Genomic DNA, 19,020 nt, shown 5'->3' with positions numbered 1-19,020 from the left:
AAACACTGGCCCAGGTTGCCCAGAGAGGTGGTGGATGCCCCATCCCTGGAGACATTCAAGGCCAGGCTGGATGGGGCTCTGAGCAACCTGATCTGGGTGAAGATGTCCCTGCTCATTGCAGGGGGTTGGACTGGATGAGCTTTGAAGGTCCCTCCCAACCCAAACTGTTCTCTGATTCTATGATTCCTAGTTCACCACACGGTTCCTCGGCTCTGCTTCACTACCCTTTTGGCCCAGTGATTAAGAAGAGAGGCAGGAGAACAACCAACCTTCTGTTTTTTGGTTGTTGGGAGGACGATGCTGTTGCAGCTGCAGTAGTGTGGGCTGGGGAAAGGAGCTGCTTCTGTGGGCCCGAGGTGCCACTTCTGGTCCAGGGTTTCATTAAAAAATAGGTATCAGTTTTGATGAAATCTTGAAATCACTAAGTTAAGTACCTTCAGTTACAATATCCCTCTTCACCTGAGAAAAACAGGAATTATTTGGGCTGGTATTATTATATTTTTGACAAGAAACATACAGAGGACACTATTTTATTACAGAATGATACCTAACACAGTGAATGTGAAGTTATAGGTTAAGCTCTAAACATGTGATGTAAACTTTTATTTTAAAAATAATACAACTACTTAGTGTTAGTGAATGTATTTTTATACATCTACTCATAGATGCTGGAATGCATTTCACTGATTATTCAGAATTTCAGAGTTTAAAATATAGCCATGCTTTAATTCTATTTTTCATGATGCTTGGTTGAAAGTTTTAATGAAAATGTTTATTTGTATTTTGGTATATAAAACTATAGCATTCATTTGATAAAGATTCTGGAAAACAGACTTCATATAGGACAAGATAATCTAATCTTGAATTAAACCTAATAAATACATTAAAAGTTAATTCTGAAATTTGGAAGTTCTGAAGAGTATAAACAAATGCAAAATAATTTTTTAAGCTTATTTAAAGCACTGCTCAGAAAAGAAAAATAGGACAGGTTTGGAATGTTGTATGTGTACACACCTATATTTATACACTGTGTATAGCCATAAAATCAGGAAATATGGATGTAAACAGGAATGAAGGAGGAAATTTGTATAATATTCCCTCAGTGGGCGAAAGGAAATGTAGCAATCCTGCTTGGTACAGTAACTGCCTGCAGTGCCAACACGTGGAATCCCAGAGCCAGCATCAGTCTAAGACTCTTGATCTTTTAGTAGTTTGATTTTTATTTTTGTTTGTTTGCTTTTTTATTTGCTTAAGTTTGGGTTTGGTTTTGTGGGGTTTTTTTGGTGTGTGTTTTGTTGTTGGTTTGTTTGGTTTTTTTTAAGCAATGTCACTGCTCCACCAGCTTGGGGAATAAACACTTCGCATGGATACTCTTATTTCTCTCAGTCTTGGGACTTAAATATTTATTCTTTGCTTAGGATCTTCTTTTGTATTGGTTTTGAATATTTTCAGTGTCCAGTGGCAAAAATGCAATCCTTATTTGCCTGTTTAGCTTCAGAAAGCTACTCTAGCAGTATCAGAAGCAGCATTATATTTTCTAGTTTTATTATAAACCTTTCTAATAAAAATGAAATGTTGGCAAACTGAACTTTCAGTCACAACTCCTGACCTTTGCAAGCAGCGGTGGGATCAGTACTCATTAAAGCTGTAATTACTCTATTTTCTGCCATGGTTCTTGTTTTGCGTTATTCCACCACTATGTTCTGTAACGGTTCTTCTATTTAAGAGCACACCCAAACAACGTATAGCGGCAGGACGGTTACTGCCCTGTGCCCAGCTCCACAGAGCAGCCCAGAGAACATGCAATGTGACACTGGTGGCTTCCTCCTGGATACAGTAAGATAATAACCAAACAAAATATTTAGTATCTGATTAGCAACATGTGGCATACCAAATACATTTTTCCTGCACAATATCTGTAAAACAAAAGCAAATCTTTCGGAGTATAACAGTTGCAGAACCAGACTATGCTGAGCCCTGGCTGCCCGCAGACCCAGACAGGAAACACTAACTTAGCTTACGGTAAATTCTGGTTTTTTAGATTCCGTCTTAATCCCCTGGGCTCAGATCTGCTATTGTAACATGCCAGGGAAAGGCAGTTACTGTCCAAACTTAAACAAGCTCCGTTTTAGTGACTATTCTTGTGAAGACTATGGCTGCCCTGCATCCTAAGAAATGCATTTTTTTTCCTCCCCATCCTGTTCCCAGCAGCCCAACCTGTTTGTTTGTTTGTTTTGGTTTTGTTTTGTTAGGTTGTTCTGTGTTTTGGTGTGGGGTTTTATGTTGGTGGTGGTGGTGGGTCTTACCTTGACATTTTTATAGTCCCAGCCAGAGGTCTTTGTTCCCAGGTGTATCGGGGGCCCTGGTCTCTTGGGGACAAGTGAGCTCTGATGTCCCCATGGTGCATGGGGGCTGCCAGCACCATGAGAGGACGTGGTGGGTCCAGCTCATCTCCCACGGGATGGGAACCCAAAGCTGTTTGGGGGCTCGGATGTGAGAAGGTGTCTCGATCCCTTCACAGTTTTCCAAGTGTAATATTGGTGTCTACCTCTGAAGAAAGTTACTGGGAATGGCTTTGACTGGTCCACCCTCAGACTGTGGGTTATTTTTAAAGTCCATTCTGAGATTTGTAACCCTCTCCCAAGCATGGAACAGGGAAGCCCAGCCTATAACTTTGTTCCAAATATCACTCCTGGGACCTGAAATTAAATATTGCAAAATATCTGCCCACATGTTTTGACTAGCTCTTACCACTGACATTGGCCTTTACCTTAAATTAGCTTTCTCTAGCCCTTGTAGCTATTGCTGGGACAAAAATAGCACTAAACACATCAAAGAGAATTTTCATTCACGACTCAAGTATATTGTCTATCTGTGTTACCTTAATACTGAAGAACTAATACTTATTGTAGGGTTTCTTTTTAATCAGTAATGCAAAATATCAAAACCAAATGCAGGGTGCACCGTGTTTCACTGGACAAAGCTGCCTTATTGTTTTGAGACCAGTAGATGGCAACCACTCATTGCAATGTCAAAGGTAAATGAAAAGGGAGAGTTGTTTAGGCAAGGGATTTATTATGTGACAGCCCGAGCAACAAAGTTTTGCTTTGACATAAGAAGAAAGCAGCACCTTATTTTTACTTCTGCTCATACACATCTTTTGAAGAAGAGCAGTGAGATGCCCTTTTGCCAATCCAGTATTGACAAATTATAACTGTGACAACTCATTTGACTAAAATATCTTATGATACCAGTCAAAAGAAGAACAAGTCAATGGAAAAAAAGAATTCTAAAGTAATCAGTATGTCTTAGCTTACACAGGAATAGCCTGAAGTTCTTATCATGATTTATCTGATGCGTTATTACTTTAGGTAGAAGCAGTTAGAACTGAGTAACAATGATCCTGGGATTGAAAATAGATGTTCCTTTAGGAACTGACTGGAGCTATTGATGTACAGTTAATTAATCCTTGTTATCTGAGTGGTCTTACAGAATTTTTTTTTACATGATCAACTTTGAAGAAATTCTGATTCTTTCTACAACATTAGATTAAAAGTTCTTGATTTCTTGGAGCAGGAACTGTAAAGCTTTGAAAAGATCCTCTCATGCCCTCCAAGAACCTTGCATTTACACTTTAGAAAAGAAGCTCCTTCATTAAAATAGGATAATAGTTATGGAAATATCTATAACCTTACTAGAAGGACACTTAATTACCTGTAGTGATATTAGTTTTTCCTTTAGCATTGATTTAACTGTATTTTGTGAAAACATTTTCAGTTAGGATTGGCGCATATAACATGTGTATGGATGCACACAGGGGTATCTATAGTGCAGAAAAAATCCAGACCTTCAGACCTCGGAAGGATTCCAGCGTTGCCTAACACTGTGATTAGCAATTTAAAAAAGAATACACTACAAATAGCTAAACCAGCTGACAAGAAGAGCGCTGTCCCTTGGTGGAAGTAAAACAAAACACTCTGCATTACTGAGATGCCTCCCTCAAAGTTCTCAAGCACTTCGCAAACCATTAACTTGGAACTCGCCAACTTGCATCCTTGCAGTAGAAGGTGCAGATGTTCATTCTCAGAACTCACACCTTTGCAAGTAAGACTTAAAAAAACCTACTTGATACAGATAAAGTAACATTTTGCTCTTGTTAAAGCTGTGGCTTGGTCAGCTGTGATTTTTTCTTGGCGACTTTAAAATTAGGAGAATTGCAGCTGCCATCCATTTCCTACTGAATACAAGTGAGCTGGCATTAGGAATAGCTCGTATTCTAGTATCCCTTACAGCCCCCCCCAGCTTTTCTCTTTATTTCCTCATCTAGTAAGATTTATACTGTTGAAAAACCCCAGCTATTTAATGAAATTTCAGTCCTTTTTTGCTTCTTTAAAGAAATTTAAGGCTTTCAGCCCAGTGCTAAAATTTGTGCAACATTATTTGTCTTAGTGTGAGAAATTACATGAGTTGTATATGTTGTTTTACTTATGGGCCCATGAGTTTTGGTAAGAGTCCAAGCATTATCATGGATGCTTCTTGCAGAAAACTGCAAAGCTTAGTGAGATTATTAAAAAAAAAAAAAAAAGGCAAGGAAAGAGAAAGCTAAATTATTTAGAAGATAAGGAAATTTTAGACAAACAGTAAAAATACTTTTCTGTTTATATTCATGCTTTTTTTTAGCTCAGATGGTCGAGGAAGACAGGCAGTTTTAAAAATTTGAGGTCTGCTGTTTGCATGAAGGGCTGAGGAAGGTCTCGCTCCTGTTTTCTGGTACTTATCACAGCACGAGTCTGCAAGAGACCACCAGGGACAGAAACTCTCCTTCTTTGCAGTTGCAATCAGTGAAGTTTACTTTAAGTTCAAAGGAATCCATACGGACATTCCCTTCTGCTTAATACTTCGTATGTATTACAGAACACAAAATACACCCTCATGCACTGTAACAATATTTGGATTTATGGCAGAATCTGCCCCAAGGTCTGAAATTTTGTGTATTAGATATCTAAGAAGGGGTCAGTGGCATTTCCAAAAGCTTGTGCCTCTCTATTTCTCCTGGGTGTGCACTGAAACATGGATATGATGAGCAGTGACGAAGTGCTCTTGAAGATCATAGTCTGCTAAGAATGTGCATACCTCAGGTACATTGGTGAAAAGGGGCCATTGAAATGTAATTAAAGCCTTTTTATTCCTCTCCTTCACTTTCTAAAATTTGAAAAAGCCAGAAATGCCCCCTACTGTTGTGCAGAAAAACAGTTTCTGGACTGTTTTTAGCAGAACATTTTTCTGTCTTTGATTAAGACACTGGAAATGTTCCTTGTTGAGCAAAGCCATAGCGTGTTGGGTGACAAGCTTGTTTGATCCTTTATAGTGGGGAAAGAAAATATGACTGAGCTCTAAAGCAGGTGCTTGAGCATTCACATTTGATCAAAGAATAAAGTACAGGTTTGCATAGGGATTTTGCTTACCTGATCCTTATTTCAGATGCCCTTTGAAGCATAATTTAAAGGAAGGGTAATCAGGGACACAGTCTAGTAAGGTATTGAGTGATTCTGAGGTGGAGCTGAATGCCATTTCCATTGCTTGCAATGGGAGTCCAAGATAATCAGTCTTGGCAGAATCTGAACCATAATAAATTATCGAGATAACATGGGTAGTGAAAGAATGCAAAACACTGAAGGTAGGTTTGTGTTTCTTGAAAGTGTTCAGCACGACTTCTGTAATTATTAACTTAACCTTAAAAGCCTGAGATAGCCCTTATTCAAATGCCACAGTGTCATTCCATATTTTCTCCTGACAACATCTCCTAACATTTCCACAATGAGGAAAAGGAAGACAGTGGATTCACCTCATACATCCTCAGATCTGGGTGAAGGGAAGGAGAAATTAAGACTGAAGCAAGAGGTGGGCCTGATTAGTGGAGTGTCATTAATTGCAGGCACCATGATAGGCTCAGGGATCTTTATGTCCCCTGAGTGGGTGCTACATCATATGGGGAGCCCCGCCAGCAGCCTGCTTATCTGGGCAGCCTGTGGTGTCCTGGCCACGCTTGGAGCCTTGTCATACGCTGAGCTTGGAACCATAATTAAGGAGTCTGGAGGAGAATATATTTACATCTTGAGGATTTTTGGTTCTTTTCCTGCGTTCCTTTTCGCCTACACCTCAGTTATCCTGGTGAGACCGGCTAGTTTGGCAGCTGTCTGTCTGAGCTTTGCTGAATACGCCGTTGCGCCCTTCTACCCAGGATGCTCATCCCCACAGGTTGTCGTCAAATGTGCAGCGGCGGCCTGCATCCTGCTTTTAACGATCATCAACTGTCTCAACGTGAGGCTGGCAACGTCAATCATGAACATTTTCACAGCTGCCAAACTCTTGGCTTTGCTGGTGATCGTGGTGGGTGGATTGGTGCTGCTTGCCAAGGGACAAACTCAGAGTTTTCAAAATGCCTTCCAAAACACCACTGCAGGTATCGGGGCAGTTGGAGTGGCGTTTTACCAGGGACTCTGGTCCTATGATGGCTGGAACAACCTGAACTATGTAACCGAGGAACTGAAGAAGCCTGAGGTGAGTGACTGAGCTGGGTTTTACTTCCTTAATCCTGCTGCTAATACGTTTGATTCTATCTATGATTGTGTTAAGAGTGGTAATCAAGAGATTAGAGCATTGAGAAAAGGCGACTGAGCTTTCCTCCTGGTTTGTTCTGTCTTCTGGGGCAAGACACCTACGGATGTGTCCAGAAAGGATAAAAATAGATCTCTAAACAAAATAACAGCCTGCCTACAAGAAAGCACTGAAATACCCCCTTGACTGGGAAAAAATAAAAGCTATTAGGCAGCACTTGGATGCTTTGGGGATGAAGTTTTGCCTTAGTGTTTAGAGGATCTCACTGTAGACTCTTAGATTTATGGAGAAAAGCACTCTCTGCTATAATCCATAAAGGTTTCCTAACACCATGTATTCCCTAAAAGACTTGATCCATAACGTACGCATCAAAAAAACAGTTTTTGTCTCCCCAATGCCTGGAGGGGGAGCTTCAGAGCAAGCCAAGGCCCACTGGGGAGGGAATCTAACTCGGAGTGACCCAGATGTCTTTAAACATCTGCTTTTTAGGCATTGTTCCGTCCATGCTATAGGCACTGAGGTAGCTCACTTGCATCTCACACCAGCCTTCTCTGTGCCATGTTACCTCTTTTCACAGATCAGATACTGCAGCAGCAGGCAGCCCTTTTTTAGAAAGAGCTCTGTGGGTACAGAGTGTATAGAGTGTGCAGAGTGTGCAGCACACAATATTTTACAGATTAAATGAATATACACAGTTAAATATTAACCTAAATGGCAGGCAGCAAAGATCTTAGGGTCATATGGTGCTGTCTCCCACAAGACCATGAGCACTGATGTTCACACCCTTGCAGACTGGAGGCAACAATGTAGGGAGTTGCTGTATCTTGTCATACAGTGGGAATGGGGAATGCAAAAATTGATATTCCAGGTTTTTAGATGTACACAGTTGCTCTGTGATCACCCTACTAGCTGCTTTTTTTCCAGAGCTTTCACTTGCATATGGTAGTGTTTTTTGATTTTACTGAGCCTTAAAATGATGTGTGGTGTTCCAAGATAGCATCCTGCCACTAGAAAAAGAAAAATAGTTCCTACCCAGAGAAAATCTTCTTTGTGCTGCTCTGTTTGATTTAGCCTGTAGAGGATTAAATGTGGTGCAACACACACTGGTACTCCTTGAGTGATGGCGAAATGTTCATGGGATGATGCAGCACACTACAAGACATAACACAATAGTAACAAATCAGTACTAAAGTAATCAAGAAGAACGCAGCAGACATCTTGGGCAGCTCTGAACCAAAATATTTTTAATAAGATTTGGTTGTAGTTTTTTTGTTTTGTTTTGTTTTTTAAGGCTAGCTTTTGAAATGTACAGCCTTACTGTTTGCCTGACATCTTTGGAGGATTGGTGTAAAGACTGCCATGTGAATCTGGATCTAAGTCTTGTTCTGTGGAAAAGCTTAGCAAGTGGAGGAGTTTGATTGAGAGATGTGGGTGGTGGCAAAGGAAAAACAAACAGAAAGAGGCCAGTGCAGGCACAAATATGCTGCACATAACACTCTTGTCATCCCTTTTCCAGGTGACCCTTCCCAGAGCGGTGATGATTGCCATTCCCTTGGTTACCTGCCTGTATTTGCTGGTAAACGTGAGCTACTTGGCAGCCATGACTCCAGCTGAACTGCTGTCTTCAGGAGCTGTGGCCGTCACTTGGGGGTGAGCTCTGCTGGTGGCACCACAGTGCAGTGAAACACAAGTTCCCTCCTGAGTTCCAGGAGATGTAGGTGCTGTTCCCAGTGGGAGTGACAGCATTGGTCAGGCCAGGAAGACCTGTCAGGCCATGTTACAGAAAACTGCTGCTGGTCCCCACTCTCTTATCTTCAGAGCAATGGGTAGTCTTCCCCCACCAAAGCCCAAGGCTGACCAGCCCCGTCTGGCCCATAGTCTCCAAGGTGCACCTAGGCTGCCAAGACAGGGTGCTCTGCAGCACACCCCTTACTCCCTGTTCCTATTGAAAGGCTGAGAAACTCGGGGTTGTTCAGCCTGGAGAAGAGAGGGAGACCTTATTGCGGCCTTTTGGTACTTAAAAGGAGCCTATAAGAAAGATGGGGACAGATTTTTAGCAAGACCTGTTGCAATAGGAAAAGGGGTGATGGTTTTAAACTAAAGGAAGGGAGATTCAGGCTAGACGTGAAGAAATTTTTTACAATGAGGGTGGTGAAACACTGTCCCAGGTTGCCCAGAGTGGCGGTAGATACCCCATCCCTGGAGACATTCAAGGCCAGGCTGGACGGCGCTCTGAGCAACCTGAGCTGGGTGAAGATGTCCCTGCTCATGGCAGGGGATTGGACTAGATGACCTTTGAAGGTCCCTTCCAACCCAAACTGTTCTATGATTCATTCCCACTGGGAACCTGTGGCTCCCCACCAGTCCATGTTTTTCCCCATGGAAAGTGTCCTAAGGAGGGACTGAAGCGCCCACTGGGAGCATCCCCCCAACAGCCAGTGAGGATGCAGTGAGGGTTCATATCCAGACATGAGGACTGGGAGGTGTCCCATGCTTTAGGTATTTCCAGAATAGTGGAAAACGGGAAATGAGACTGATCTCTAGCACACGGTTTGAGGAGAAGTGTTATACACGAGTTGGGTAGACTTTGGTGGTTGTATCTCTAAGTTGGCTTGTGCTTTTCCAGAGTTGCACAGAAACTATTTGTACCTTCCATCATCTTGAAGTGTTTGGTGGTATCAAACAGCCCCTGTTCAGGACAAGGATTTTAGGAAGAGAAGTAAGGGACCGTCATGATAGATGTAGGGAACAGTGACTTCTAACCAGATGATCTTCCACCAGGTCATCCAACCTCAATCTAAATATTTCCGAAGACACAAGAATCATGACAGTCCTAAATGAGTCACCTGGCAGAAATAATGACACAGCATGTCCAGAGATTTTGTTGCTGCTCATCCTCTTCCTCAAAAGTCAGGAGCAGCTTTGCATCTGGGTGAATTTCACTGGATCTCCAGTGTGAAGACCTGACTGACCTCTTGCTAGATGTGTTCTCTAATAGCCTTTCATGTCATTAAAAGCAGGAGATTTTAGAGGTCTCGTGCTTTCTTTGAACAGGTTACAAAGCTTCACTAAGCTGCAGCATCATGAACTTTCCCTGCACTTCCTTTTCCATCATTCCTGATTAACAAGTTATTTCTGAGCTTCCTCCCTTTTAACACATCTCCTTTTCCTGCCTGATCAACCTTTTCACCCGGAGAGTGCAATTCAGGAAGAAGCAATGAACTAGCAATCCAAAAGATGGACACTGCAAAGCCTGGCAAACAGGTTGATAGCCGCAGACCCAGGAGGGTGCAAGGGCTGTGGTTCATGAGCAAGAGATCACAGTATCACAGTATCACAGTACGTTTGGGATTGGAAGGGACCTCAAAAGATCATCTAGTCCAATCCCCCTGCTGGAGCAGGAACGCCTAGGTGAGGTCGCACAGGAACATGTCCAGGTGGGTTTTGAATGTCTCCAGGGAAGGAGACTCCACAACCTCCCTGGGCAGCCTGTTCCAGTGTCTGTCACCCTTACTGAGAAGAAGTTTTTTCTCAAATTTAAGTGGAACCTCTTGTGTTCCAGCTTGATCCCATTACCCCTTGTACTATCATTGTTTGCCACCGAGAAGAGCCTGGCTCCATCCTCATGGCACTCACCCTTTATATATTTATAAACATTAATGAGGTCCCCCCCTTAGTCTCCTCTTCTCCAAACTAAAGAGCCCCAGCTCCCTCAGCCTTTCTTCATAAGGGAGATGCTCCACTCCCTTAATCATCTTTGTTGCCCTGTGCTGGACTCTCCAGCAGTTCCCTGTCCTGCTGGAACTGAGGGGCCCAGAACATGCAGCTATTTAGGCCATTAAGGCTGTCTGGTCTCACGATGAGTATTTGGTACATATGTGAGCTGGATGTTGTGTTGCGAACTCTTTCCCACCTCAGGGACAAAGTCCTGGGCAGCTGGGCATGGCTCATGTCCTTGGCGGTGGCGCTGTCTACGTTTGGTTCATCAAACGGCACCTTCTTTAGCGGAGGCCGCGTGTGCTACATTGCTGCAAGGGAAGGCCATATGGTAAGGACAGAAGACAACGGGTCTGGCTTCTTTTGAGCAACTCTACCTTCTTGTGACATTAAAGCAGAGAGGAAAACACTGTGTATATTCAACTGACAGGGTGGTAGCTCTTCGGTGGTTTGTTTCTTGCTCAAAGAGTTTCTTTCCCATCTTTTCAAATGCAATGTATGTGTTGTCTACAGATTTTCTTCTTCAACCAGATAATTTCAGAAAGATACACCTAGCCTGAATGTTAAGAACAGTTTTGAAAGGAACAGCTGAAATACTGAAGTATTAGCCAATAAACCTGACCGTGCCTGCATCTTGTCAGGCACCCTTGCTCCCACTGGGAAGGTAGCCCAGCACTGGTGAGCTGCCTTTGCAGGCAATGCTGACTGCTCAAGCTGCTTTCAGGGGTGTTCCAGCCTTCCCATGGGGTAGTCCAGTTCAGATACAGAGTAGGATATCTCTGCTCTTCAAGATTCATAACAAATACAAGGTGACACTGAGCCTTACATCTGCCCTAGCTGGGGTTTTTAATTGGTTTTGTTAGGTTGGGCCAAACCTGGCAGGCCAGCGGAGGTCAGGCTGCTGCAGCCCTGTGCTCTCTGGTCCAACTGGTAAGTTCAGCAAGTGTTCCCAGTAGGCAAACACACATAAATATACACACATACACATGTATATATACATATACAGACAGCAGGCCACACAGACCTACACATACAGACACAGTGAATGCTCACACAAACACAAACAACATCAAGAGCCTTATGTTGTTCCTGTCTATGGCTGATCAGCAGTCTGTTAGTGGGAAATATATGTATAAACGTATGTACAGTGTGGGTCCTTCCAGCAGCCGGGGGCAGACAGCTGTGCCTCGACCCCAGTCTCACCAGTTGCTGGTACCTGTGCATACAAGCCCATGAGGCTGCTTCTCCACTCCAAATGCTGGTACAGACCCCCCCCCCGCCCAGACACAGACTGCCGCACCAACCCACACTTCTCCCCCCTCTCAGCGCTTCAGCATTTGTCCTCCTCTGTTTTGAGGGGGCATGTTGTGTTCCTCCTGGACCTCTCTGCTGCTCTGGTCTTTCCTCCCCACACCATCTGGCATTTCTGCTCTCAGTGCGAAGGACACCAGTCCACACCAATTCCACTCCTTCTACATGGGAGGGAATCTTTTATGTATCTGAATGACCAGGTTTGTGGAGATTACTGGGCTGGTGGCCACTGGTTTTGGTGGTTCCTACTCTGTTTCCTGAAAATAAGACAGGGTCTTATACTAATTTTTGCTCCAAGACTAATTACTTTTTTACACGTATAGATGTCTGGACACTATTTAAATTGACTTTTTAAATGAGCTGTAACTAGGGTTTGTTTGTGGAGTGGGGCTTATATTTTGAGCGTCCTCAGAAATCCTGTAAAATCATGCTGGGGCTTATTTTTGGGGTAGGTGTTATTTTCGGGGAAGCAGGGTAGTTCCACAGCGTTTCCTAGTGATGACAGCATCTGCTGTATTGTGTCAAACTCTGTGCTGAGCAGTTCACAGATGGTCTGAATTTGACCACGCCAGAATAAGGGCTGAATGTTTGTACCATTTCTCAGACCCTCAGCTCTAGCAGAAGTGCTTGCATGCTATTTTCGTTGTAAAGAAAAAAGAAAGCCTTTCTCATTAAACTTTCCCAATGAAGCAATGAAGAGGCTAATAATTCTCTCTGTGTTCAGGAACAAATCCTGGTTTACTTTGTGGTTGCATAAATGTTTCAGGAGTAGTCCTCATCTCATTTTCCAGACAGCCCAAGAGAAGTCAAGTCCCAGAGAGAGGTGACAGAGGGCTGAGCGGGACCATTCACAAGGTCCCGCTGATGATCAGGAAAGCTCTGATTTGGCACAGCCTTGGTCTATCACACTGGTAGTTTGAAAACCTCATCTCGTCTGCCTAAACTGCACACATATGATATGAAATCAGTGAGACACAATAAAAATATCCTTGCGGAGGTGGGGGGGGGGGTGGTCCATGTTTGCACTCTTCAGAGTTGAACTGCTTTTATATTATGACGCTTATTTTTTGAATTAAGAGGGGCTCTGGCTGCAGGCAGAGCTCCCACCAGCAGCTGAGGGGTTGAGTGAGGATCTCCCCATACGTGAGATGATGGTTTGTTGTTGTGCTTTGGCCTTCAGCCAGACATTCTGTCCATGGCTCACGTGCGATGCCTCACGCCCTCCCCTGCTCTGCTGTTCACATCTGCTATGTCTTTAATAATGATAATACCAGGAACCTTCACCAGTATCGTGAACTTTTTCAGGTATGTATGTGTAGCATTTCTATGCTCCTGGTTTTTGACATTGCTTTACAAGTATTTAATTTTTGGGTGTTTTTTTTTATCCTGGGCTATTGCTTTCTAACCAATATTGTGGAGAGGAGGAGTGGAGAGAAAGGAAAGAGAGCTTCAGAACCAGCATCACTGCAGTGCAGGAGTGCTTCTGTCACTGTATGCTTAACTGGATGCCATTCATCCTCATATTGAAATGAATCTGTGATACTCAGGTCATTCTAAAGTTCTCATCATTTGTGCTGGAAAGGAAATGAATGGAAGAACTACTACATTCATATCAATATTCTACTTTTTAATTGGTGATATGAATATCTGGGATCTGCAAGGCAGGACTAGAATTCCTGGATGGTCTCACCCCAAATTTCATGCTGTCTTTTTTTTTCTTTCCAGCTTTATAGCATGGCTTTGCTATGGCATGACCATTTCTGGTCTCCTGTATTTAAAAATCAAGAAACCCGAATTGCCAAGATCTTACAAGGTGAAGTAATAACGTAAAAACCTTAATGTCTTCTCCTTTATTGCCTAAATGACAAAAAGAGCATTATGTGAAAAAAGAGAGCAGTGGGGTTGGGTGTTTACAGGTTTAATGTGGTTCTCTTTCCTTTTTTAATTTCATGTTTTGACTCAGCAAAGTCAACGAGGGGCAAGATAGTGTGAATATACAGGCAAGTCAAGGTTGAATTCTCTGTCTCGATAAGCTAATGATGCGCTGCCCCCTCACTGTGGAAAATATATCTACCATATCCTCTTAGAGAAGTAAGAGGAAAATGAAGGGTGATTCTGATCAGCAACACATCTGCCTGTTGATGCTCTGAGAGCTCAGTCACAGTCCTCTGAGGGCAGCCCAGGTGTAAGAGCCTTGCAGAGGACAGAAAACTCACCCAGAATGGCCCATGTCCTTTGAGATGGCCAGGGGACATGTTTGTTCCCCTCAAAACAGCTGAGTAGAAGGAAATCAGGAGTTACCTGTTCGTCACTCTGGAGCCAGGAGCGAGTTGAACTGCAGTGCTTCCTCAGAGACTGAGGGAAATGTTTTTACAGAAAGAAATCCTAAGGACAAGAGGATCATGAGGTCGTGAATATACAACGGTGACTTTTCTCTCTTTTCTCTGAGACAAGCTGAACATCCTGGTTTTCATGGGGTTTCTCCAGGAGACAGATGACAGGCTGACACTGCCAGGCTGTGAGAAGCAATATCAAGTGTCATATGGGGCTTAGCATAGAGGAGAATACTGCTCTATTCACTCTTCCAGTCACTGGCTTCTATGGCTCTGTCCTGAAATTGGGGTGATGGATAAGGACATTCACCCAGCTTATTGGCTGAATGAGCTTTAAAGAAGCACAGAATCATTTTGGTTGGAAGACACCCTTAAGATCATCGAGTCTAACCATAACCTAACTCTAGCACCTAAACCATGTCCCTGAGAATCTCATATAAATACCTTTTAAACCCTCCAGGCGTGGTGACTCCACCACTTCCCTGGGCAGCCTATTCCACTGCTTCACAACCCTCTCCGTGCAGAATTTTCTCCTAATATCTAGAAGTTGTGTTTCTGAAATAGTGTTTTATACACTGTATAAAACTCCCCATCAGTTGCCTGAGGATGTCAGCCTGCTGCAGCCTTTGGCTTCATGGCTTCACTCTTAACTAGAAGCAGCTGAAGGTTCCAGGTCAACTGACAATGTATGGCTGATGTTCTGCAGAATCTGTGTGCATGTTTCAGGCTTATATTTATGGGTAAGATTTCCCTTGGTATGAAAATATCTTTATTATCATTGTGCCAAAACTGTTAGAAACTGGGGGGAGGGAGCAGAATGGAGCATCCCACTAAGGCACATGAAACCAATGTCTTCTCCAATTAACCATGAACAACATTTCCTTTGATCTATGTCAGTGGCCTTGTGTTGGACAAAAGGCACAAAAGTAACATTTGAAAAATCCCAGCTAGAATGTTCAGTTTTGCTTTGAAATCGTTTTGTGTTGTGCATTTGCTAGCCTTCGAGAGAGTTTGGCTTCAAATATAAATGCTTTATGACCAGACTCATGGAAATAGCCTCTGAGGTGCCTGTCCACATATCTGTCAAGACAGGAATAAACCTTTTTGCCCAAAGGTGTTCAGGTTGAGTTCTGTGATTTGTGCACATCGCTGTGTGTTTTGTCTACAGCTCAGCTTTCAGATGTAAGGTAGCAGAGAGAGCGAGAAAAGACCTGGCACTAAAACCAGCAGTTTTCATCTTCAGGTCTAGGATGGCAGGGAAGACCAAGGGGTAAAGATGTGTGGCAGTAATGTGGCAGAAGATGGTGGAGTCGCCCCCCCGGGAGGTGTTTAAAAGGTGTATAGATGAGTTTCTTAGGACAGGGTTTAGTGCTAGAGTTAGATTATGGTTGGACTTGATGATCCTGAGGGTCTCTTCCAACCAAAATGATTCTATGATGTAGCTCTTGCGGTGATGTTCAAGCCTTGGAGTGGAGGTGGGCTGGGAAGCAGGATGTCTGGATTAATTCAGATTTCTGGGTAAAACCTCAGGAGGTAGCAGGGTTTAATCTACAAAGCCTTCTTCACAAATGTCAGGGTTGTTCAGGCCCACGTAACTGAGGATTGCGTTAAACTTTACGTTGATATTTTGCATTTGCAGGTCCCAATTGTCATCCCTATAATCGTGCTGGTGGCGGCTGTGTACCTGGTGGTAGCTCCCATCATCGATCAGCCCCAAATTGAGATCCTCTACATCGTCCTGTTCATTTTCAGTGGCATCATTCTTTATTTCCCACTGGTTCACTTCAAGTACCACCCTCGCTTTTTGCAGAGAGTCACTTTACATCTCCAGTTGTTCCTGGAAGTTGCTCCGACCACCAAGGATGCAAACTGAGACAACGTCCTCTTGGTGTATGGCTGCCTCCCCCTCATGGTTTATCCCAGTACCATGGTTTTCAAGGCCCAGAAAGTATTTTGCTGTAAAGGAGAATGAGTAGAATGAAAGTGTCACTAAAATGTGTTGCTGAGAGGGACTAGAGCCATGACTCCTCACATTTACTTAAAACTTTGGGGACATGTTTTTCCCATTTTCATCTCTGACTTGGCAGATTACATGCAGATTCAAAAGGAATGGCTGCTTTTGCATTTTCCATCCCAAGAAGAGCTGTTGATCAAAATTTTAGCTCTTATATTTCAAGGCAGCAGGGAACAAAAGGCTGCCAATGAAATATTATTCCTATGTCAGGCTGTGACTCTAAGCCATTCCTAGCAATGCTTTTAATTATTTCCACCTAGTTCTGCCCACTGTGACCGCAGAGCTTCTCAAATAAATAAAAGCATGGCCATACCATGTTCACAACAAAAAAAAACAACCCTTTTCCACTCAGGAATTTGCTCTAGGAGCCTGCTTTTCCCTTGCTCCTTCCAGCCCCAGGTGCACAGTCACAACAGTCCTTTCTCTGTCTCAGTACATGGTTCCAACACATTTCAGCCCCAATAGAAAAACCTCCGACATGAGATGAGAAGTACTTTAAAGCTCTGCCAGTTTATTCAGTTGAGAATGCACTTGTCATATGGGATCCACCCATTCATGGTGAGGACACAGGCAACATCACTTAAGTACCAACAGTCACCCAATACCCCTCCCATAATTCCCTCCAAGATAAATAATTCATCCTGTGACAAAGTGAGCAAAAAAACCCCATAATCTACAGCGTATGTGCCTGTGAGATACTCTCCTTGTAAATTAAAGAAACCACATACTGGGCTACATTAGGAGAAGTGTGGCCAGCAGATCAAGGACTGAGTAGATTGAGTCCCTTTGGACTCCACACCGGTGAGGGCACGCCTGAAATACTGTGTCCGGTATTGGGCCCTGCTGTTCAAGAGGGGGCTGTGAAGACAACAGAACCACCTTCTTCTTGGTAGTGGCAACAAAAGGCAGCAGTCACAAGCTGTGGCTTGAGATGTGCAGGCTGGAATTCTGGAAAGTTTCTTCACTGTGAGGGCTGTGCAGCCTTGGAGCAGCGTGCAGGAAGGTGCTGAGATCTCAGTTCTTGTACGCTTTCCACCACAGCCATTTCCACCGATTTCCATGACTCTAAAGGCACAGCACAAAAAAGTAACGGGCTGTGCTTTCATCCACAGCTAACACACTGTAGTCACTGTTGTTTCCCGTTACCCTAAGATTCAACCTTTTTTCTTTTGTTCTAGAGTAGAGACATTATATGCTGCTTTCTTTCCATTTGTCCAGATTGTTCCTGGATGGGACGTCCCCTGTCATAGGCTGGAAAGGTCTAGATGTTAGTCCCTAAAGTGTCTTGTTGTGTCTCAAAGTAGTAAATATTACCCAGGTTAACTTTCTGTCAGCATTTTTTCTGCAGATCTGTACCTAACACTGCTTTCCTGGAATAGTGTCACTTGATCCTCCGGGCCAATCTCAGAACAATCTTCCCGCCGATCTCAGAACTGATTACAATCCCATTCTGCAATGCCGCCCCTTCTGTTCCTCTGAGTGGTGATACCAGCCACTACAAGATACAACAACAGTCTTCTTTTCCAAGTGTTAGGTATGGCAATGGGATCAGCTAGTTGTTGCTCATCTTCTAAATCCTTAGCTTAAACAGTGTCTAGGAGGGTTTATTTCCACTGCTTTTTACTGGAGTTGTCAACAAAGGCCAATGAAGGAACAGTTTGCCCTCCTGAATCCCATGACAATGGAAAATTCTTGGGATGCCACCTTGTCTTCCCTCCCTGTAAACTGGTGGAGAGTGTGTACTTAAAGGACTGATGAGCTCAGGAGCTCTGGGTTAACTTCTCACCACTGCTCTAGGCTCTTCATCCGATGTCAGGCAAGCTTCTTAAAGGAGCTACATCTCAGCTACTTATCTAAAAATAAGGATAATATTTCTCTGATAATACTTTTTGAAAACAATATCTGTTTTCTACACATGTTTATGGAGCCTACCACATAGGACTCCACTCTTTTGAAGATCTACAGTCCATATCCAAAAAGTGGGAATGTAAAAGCAATTTAAAGGTTAGACTTGCACAATATTTGTGGCTTTAGTCACCGATTCTTGTGTACCTAAATACAATCAGGGTTGATATTGTCTGCACATAATTCTTGTGGAACAGGAGTTATTGTCACTGTTTTGTATTGTGGGTCTAGTGTATTATAGATAATGAGATGATTAAAGGAATAAGTGGCTTGTTTAAAGTCACACAGGAAATGTGTGGAAAATGTTACTCTTTCTCCCAAGGTCCAGTCAAGCATCCTATCATGTAGCGCATCCTTTCTCTCTGTGCACCTGTGACATACGAACAATAATAATGAACACAAAAAGTCTTAACACTTTGGATAAGTAGCCTTTATATATTATTGGTTTGTGTACAGAAATAGGGGAGCTGAAAGTCTGCAAGTATTATATTTTGCACCAATCTAATTTTCTATAGATATTGTTGTAACAAGATGTTCTTTTTATTTATGTTGCATAGGGTTTGCATGCACAGGTATTTATAATGCCAAAATAACACACTGAAAGCTCAGAGAACGGCAAGATAATTATAATAAAATGGACATTAAAATGAAGTGACTTGATGTGCTTGTTTCTGTTTTTCATCCAAGAAAAACGATTCCATAGAAATTTTACTGCATGAACATAAACAATCAGCGTCAGGCTCGTCTCTCCATGGATGGAAGGTTTTAACTGCATGTGTGGGTGCTTATATGCACGTACACTAATTTTTCAAAATGATTGCTTATCTATTTCAACCCCAGCATATGCAAATCAGAATCTCTCTTTCCTTTGTCTGACGTCTGCAATAGAAGCATCAGGAAGAGGCAGCGTGTTCATTACTACAGCATGGTAACAAATGTGATGGCAGGCAGAGCTCCACGACTGCTATTGTGTGTACAGCCCTCCCTGTTGGTTCTGTCTGTCTCCAAAGCTCCAGATCCCTGTGACTTGTGCTTGGTCCCTTCTTTCATGGGCCCTGTGGAAAACTGGACTATCAGCATTTCCCTCAAGGTAATAATAAAATCTGTCGTTCACTGGAAGAC

The 19,020-nt window shown here is 43.1% G+C and overlaps 1 protein-coding gene across 2 annotated transcripts; it reads left to right on the top strand.

The window, feature by feature from the left end:
- Positions 1 to 5,772: 5,772 nt before the first annotated feature.
- On the top strand, positions 5,773 to 18,548 carry LOC102093337 (b(0,+)-type amino acid transporter 1). Of its 2 annotated transcripts, XM_065055791.1 has the most exons (6): positions 5,773 to 6,561; positions 8,135 to 8,268; positions 10,537 to 10,666; positions 12,827 to 12,951; positions 13,372 to 13,459; positions 15,619 to 18,548. In XM_065055791.1, the coding sequence occupies exons 1-6, from the start codon at positions 5,818 to 5,820 to the stop codon at positions 15,850 to 15,852; spliced, it is 1,455 nt and encodes a 484-aa protein (XP_064911863.1). In that variant the 5' UTR covers positions 5,773 to 5,817; the 3' UTR covers positions 15,853 to 18,548. The 2 variants fall into 2 exon arrangements, with proteins under 2 accessions (XP_064911863.1, XP_064911864.1); XM_065055792.1 differs by lacking the exon at positions 12,827 to 12,951 and having other exon boundaries at positions 15,619 to 15,843.
- The last annotated feature ends 472 nt before the right edge of the window (positions 18,549 to 19,020 follow it).

The sequence above is a fragment of the Columba livia genome, chromosome 3 (assembly GCF_036013475.1).
Source record: "Columba livia isolate bColLiv1 breed racing homer chromosome 3, bColLiv1.pat.W.v2, whole genome shotgun sequence".
Classification (NCBI taxonomy): Eukaryota; Metazoa; Chordata; class Aves; order Columbiformes; family Columbidae; genus Columba; species Columba livia.
The sequence above is the reverse complement of the archived record's forward strand: the minus strand, read 5'-3'. Positions and strand labels throughout refer to the sequence as shown.

What these genes read in the sequence shown, in the direction of transcription:
- LOC102093337 (XM_065055791.1), top strand. Translation starts at nt 5,818, where the DNA reads ATGAGGAAAAGGAAGACAGTGGATTCACCTCATACATCCTCAGATCTG. An exon ending in AGGAACTGAAGAAGCCTGAG is followed by an intron (nt 6,562 to 8,134) that starts GTGAGTGACTGA and finishes TCCCTTTTCCAG; the next exon opens with GTGACCCTTCCCAGAGCGGT. An exon ending in AATTGCCAAGATCTTACAAG is followed by an intron (nt 13,460 to 15,618) that starts GTGAAGTAATAA and finishes TTGCATTTGCAG; the next exon opens with GTCCCAATTGTCATCCCTAT.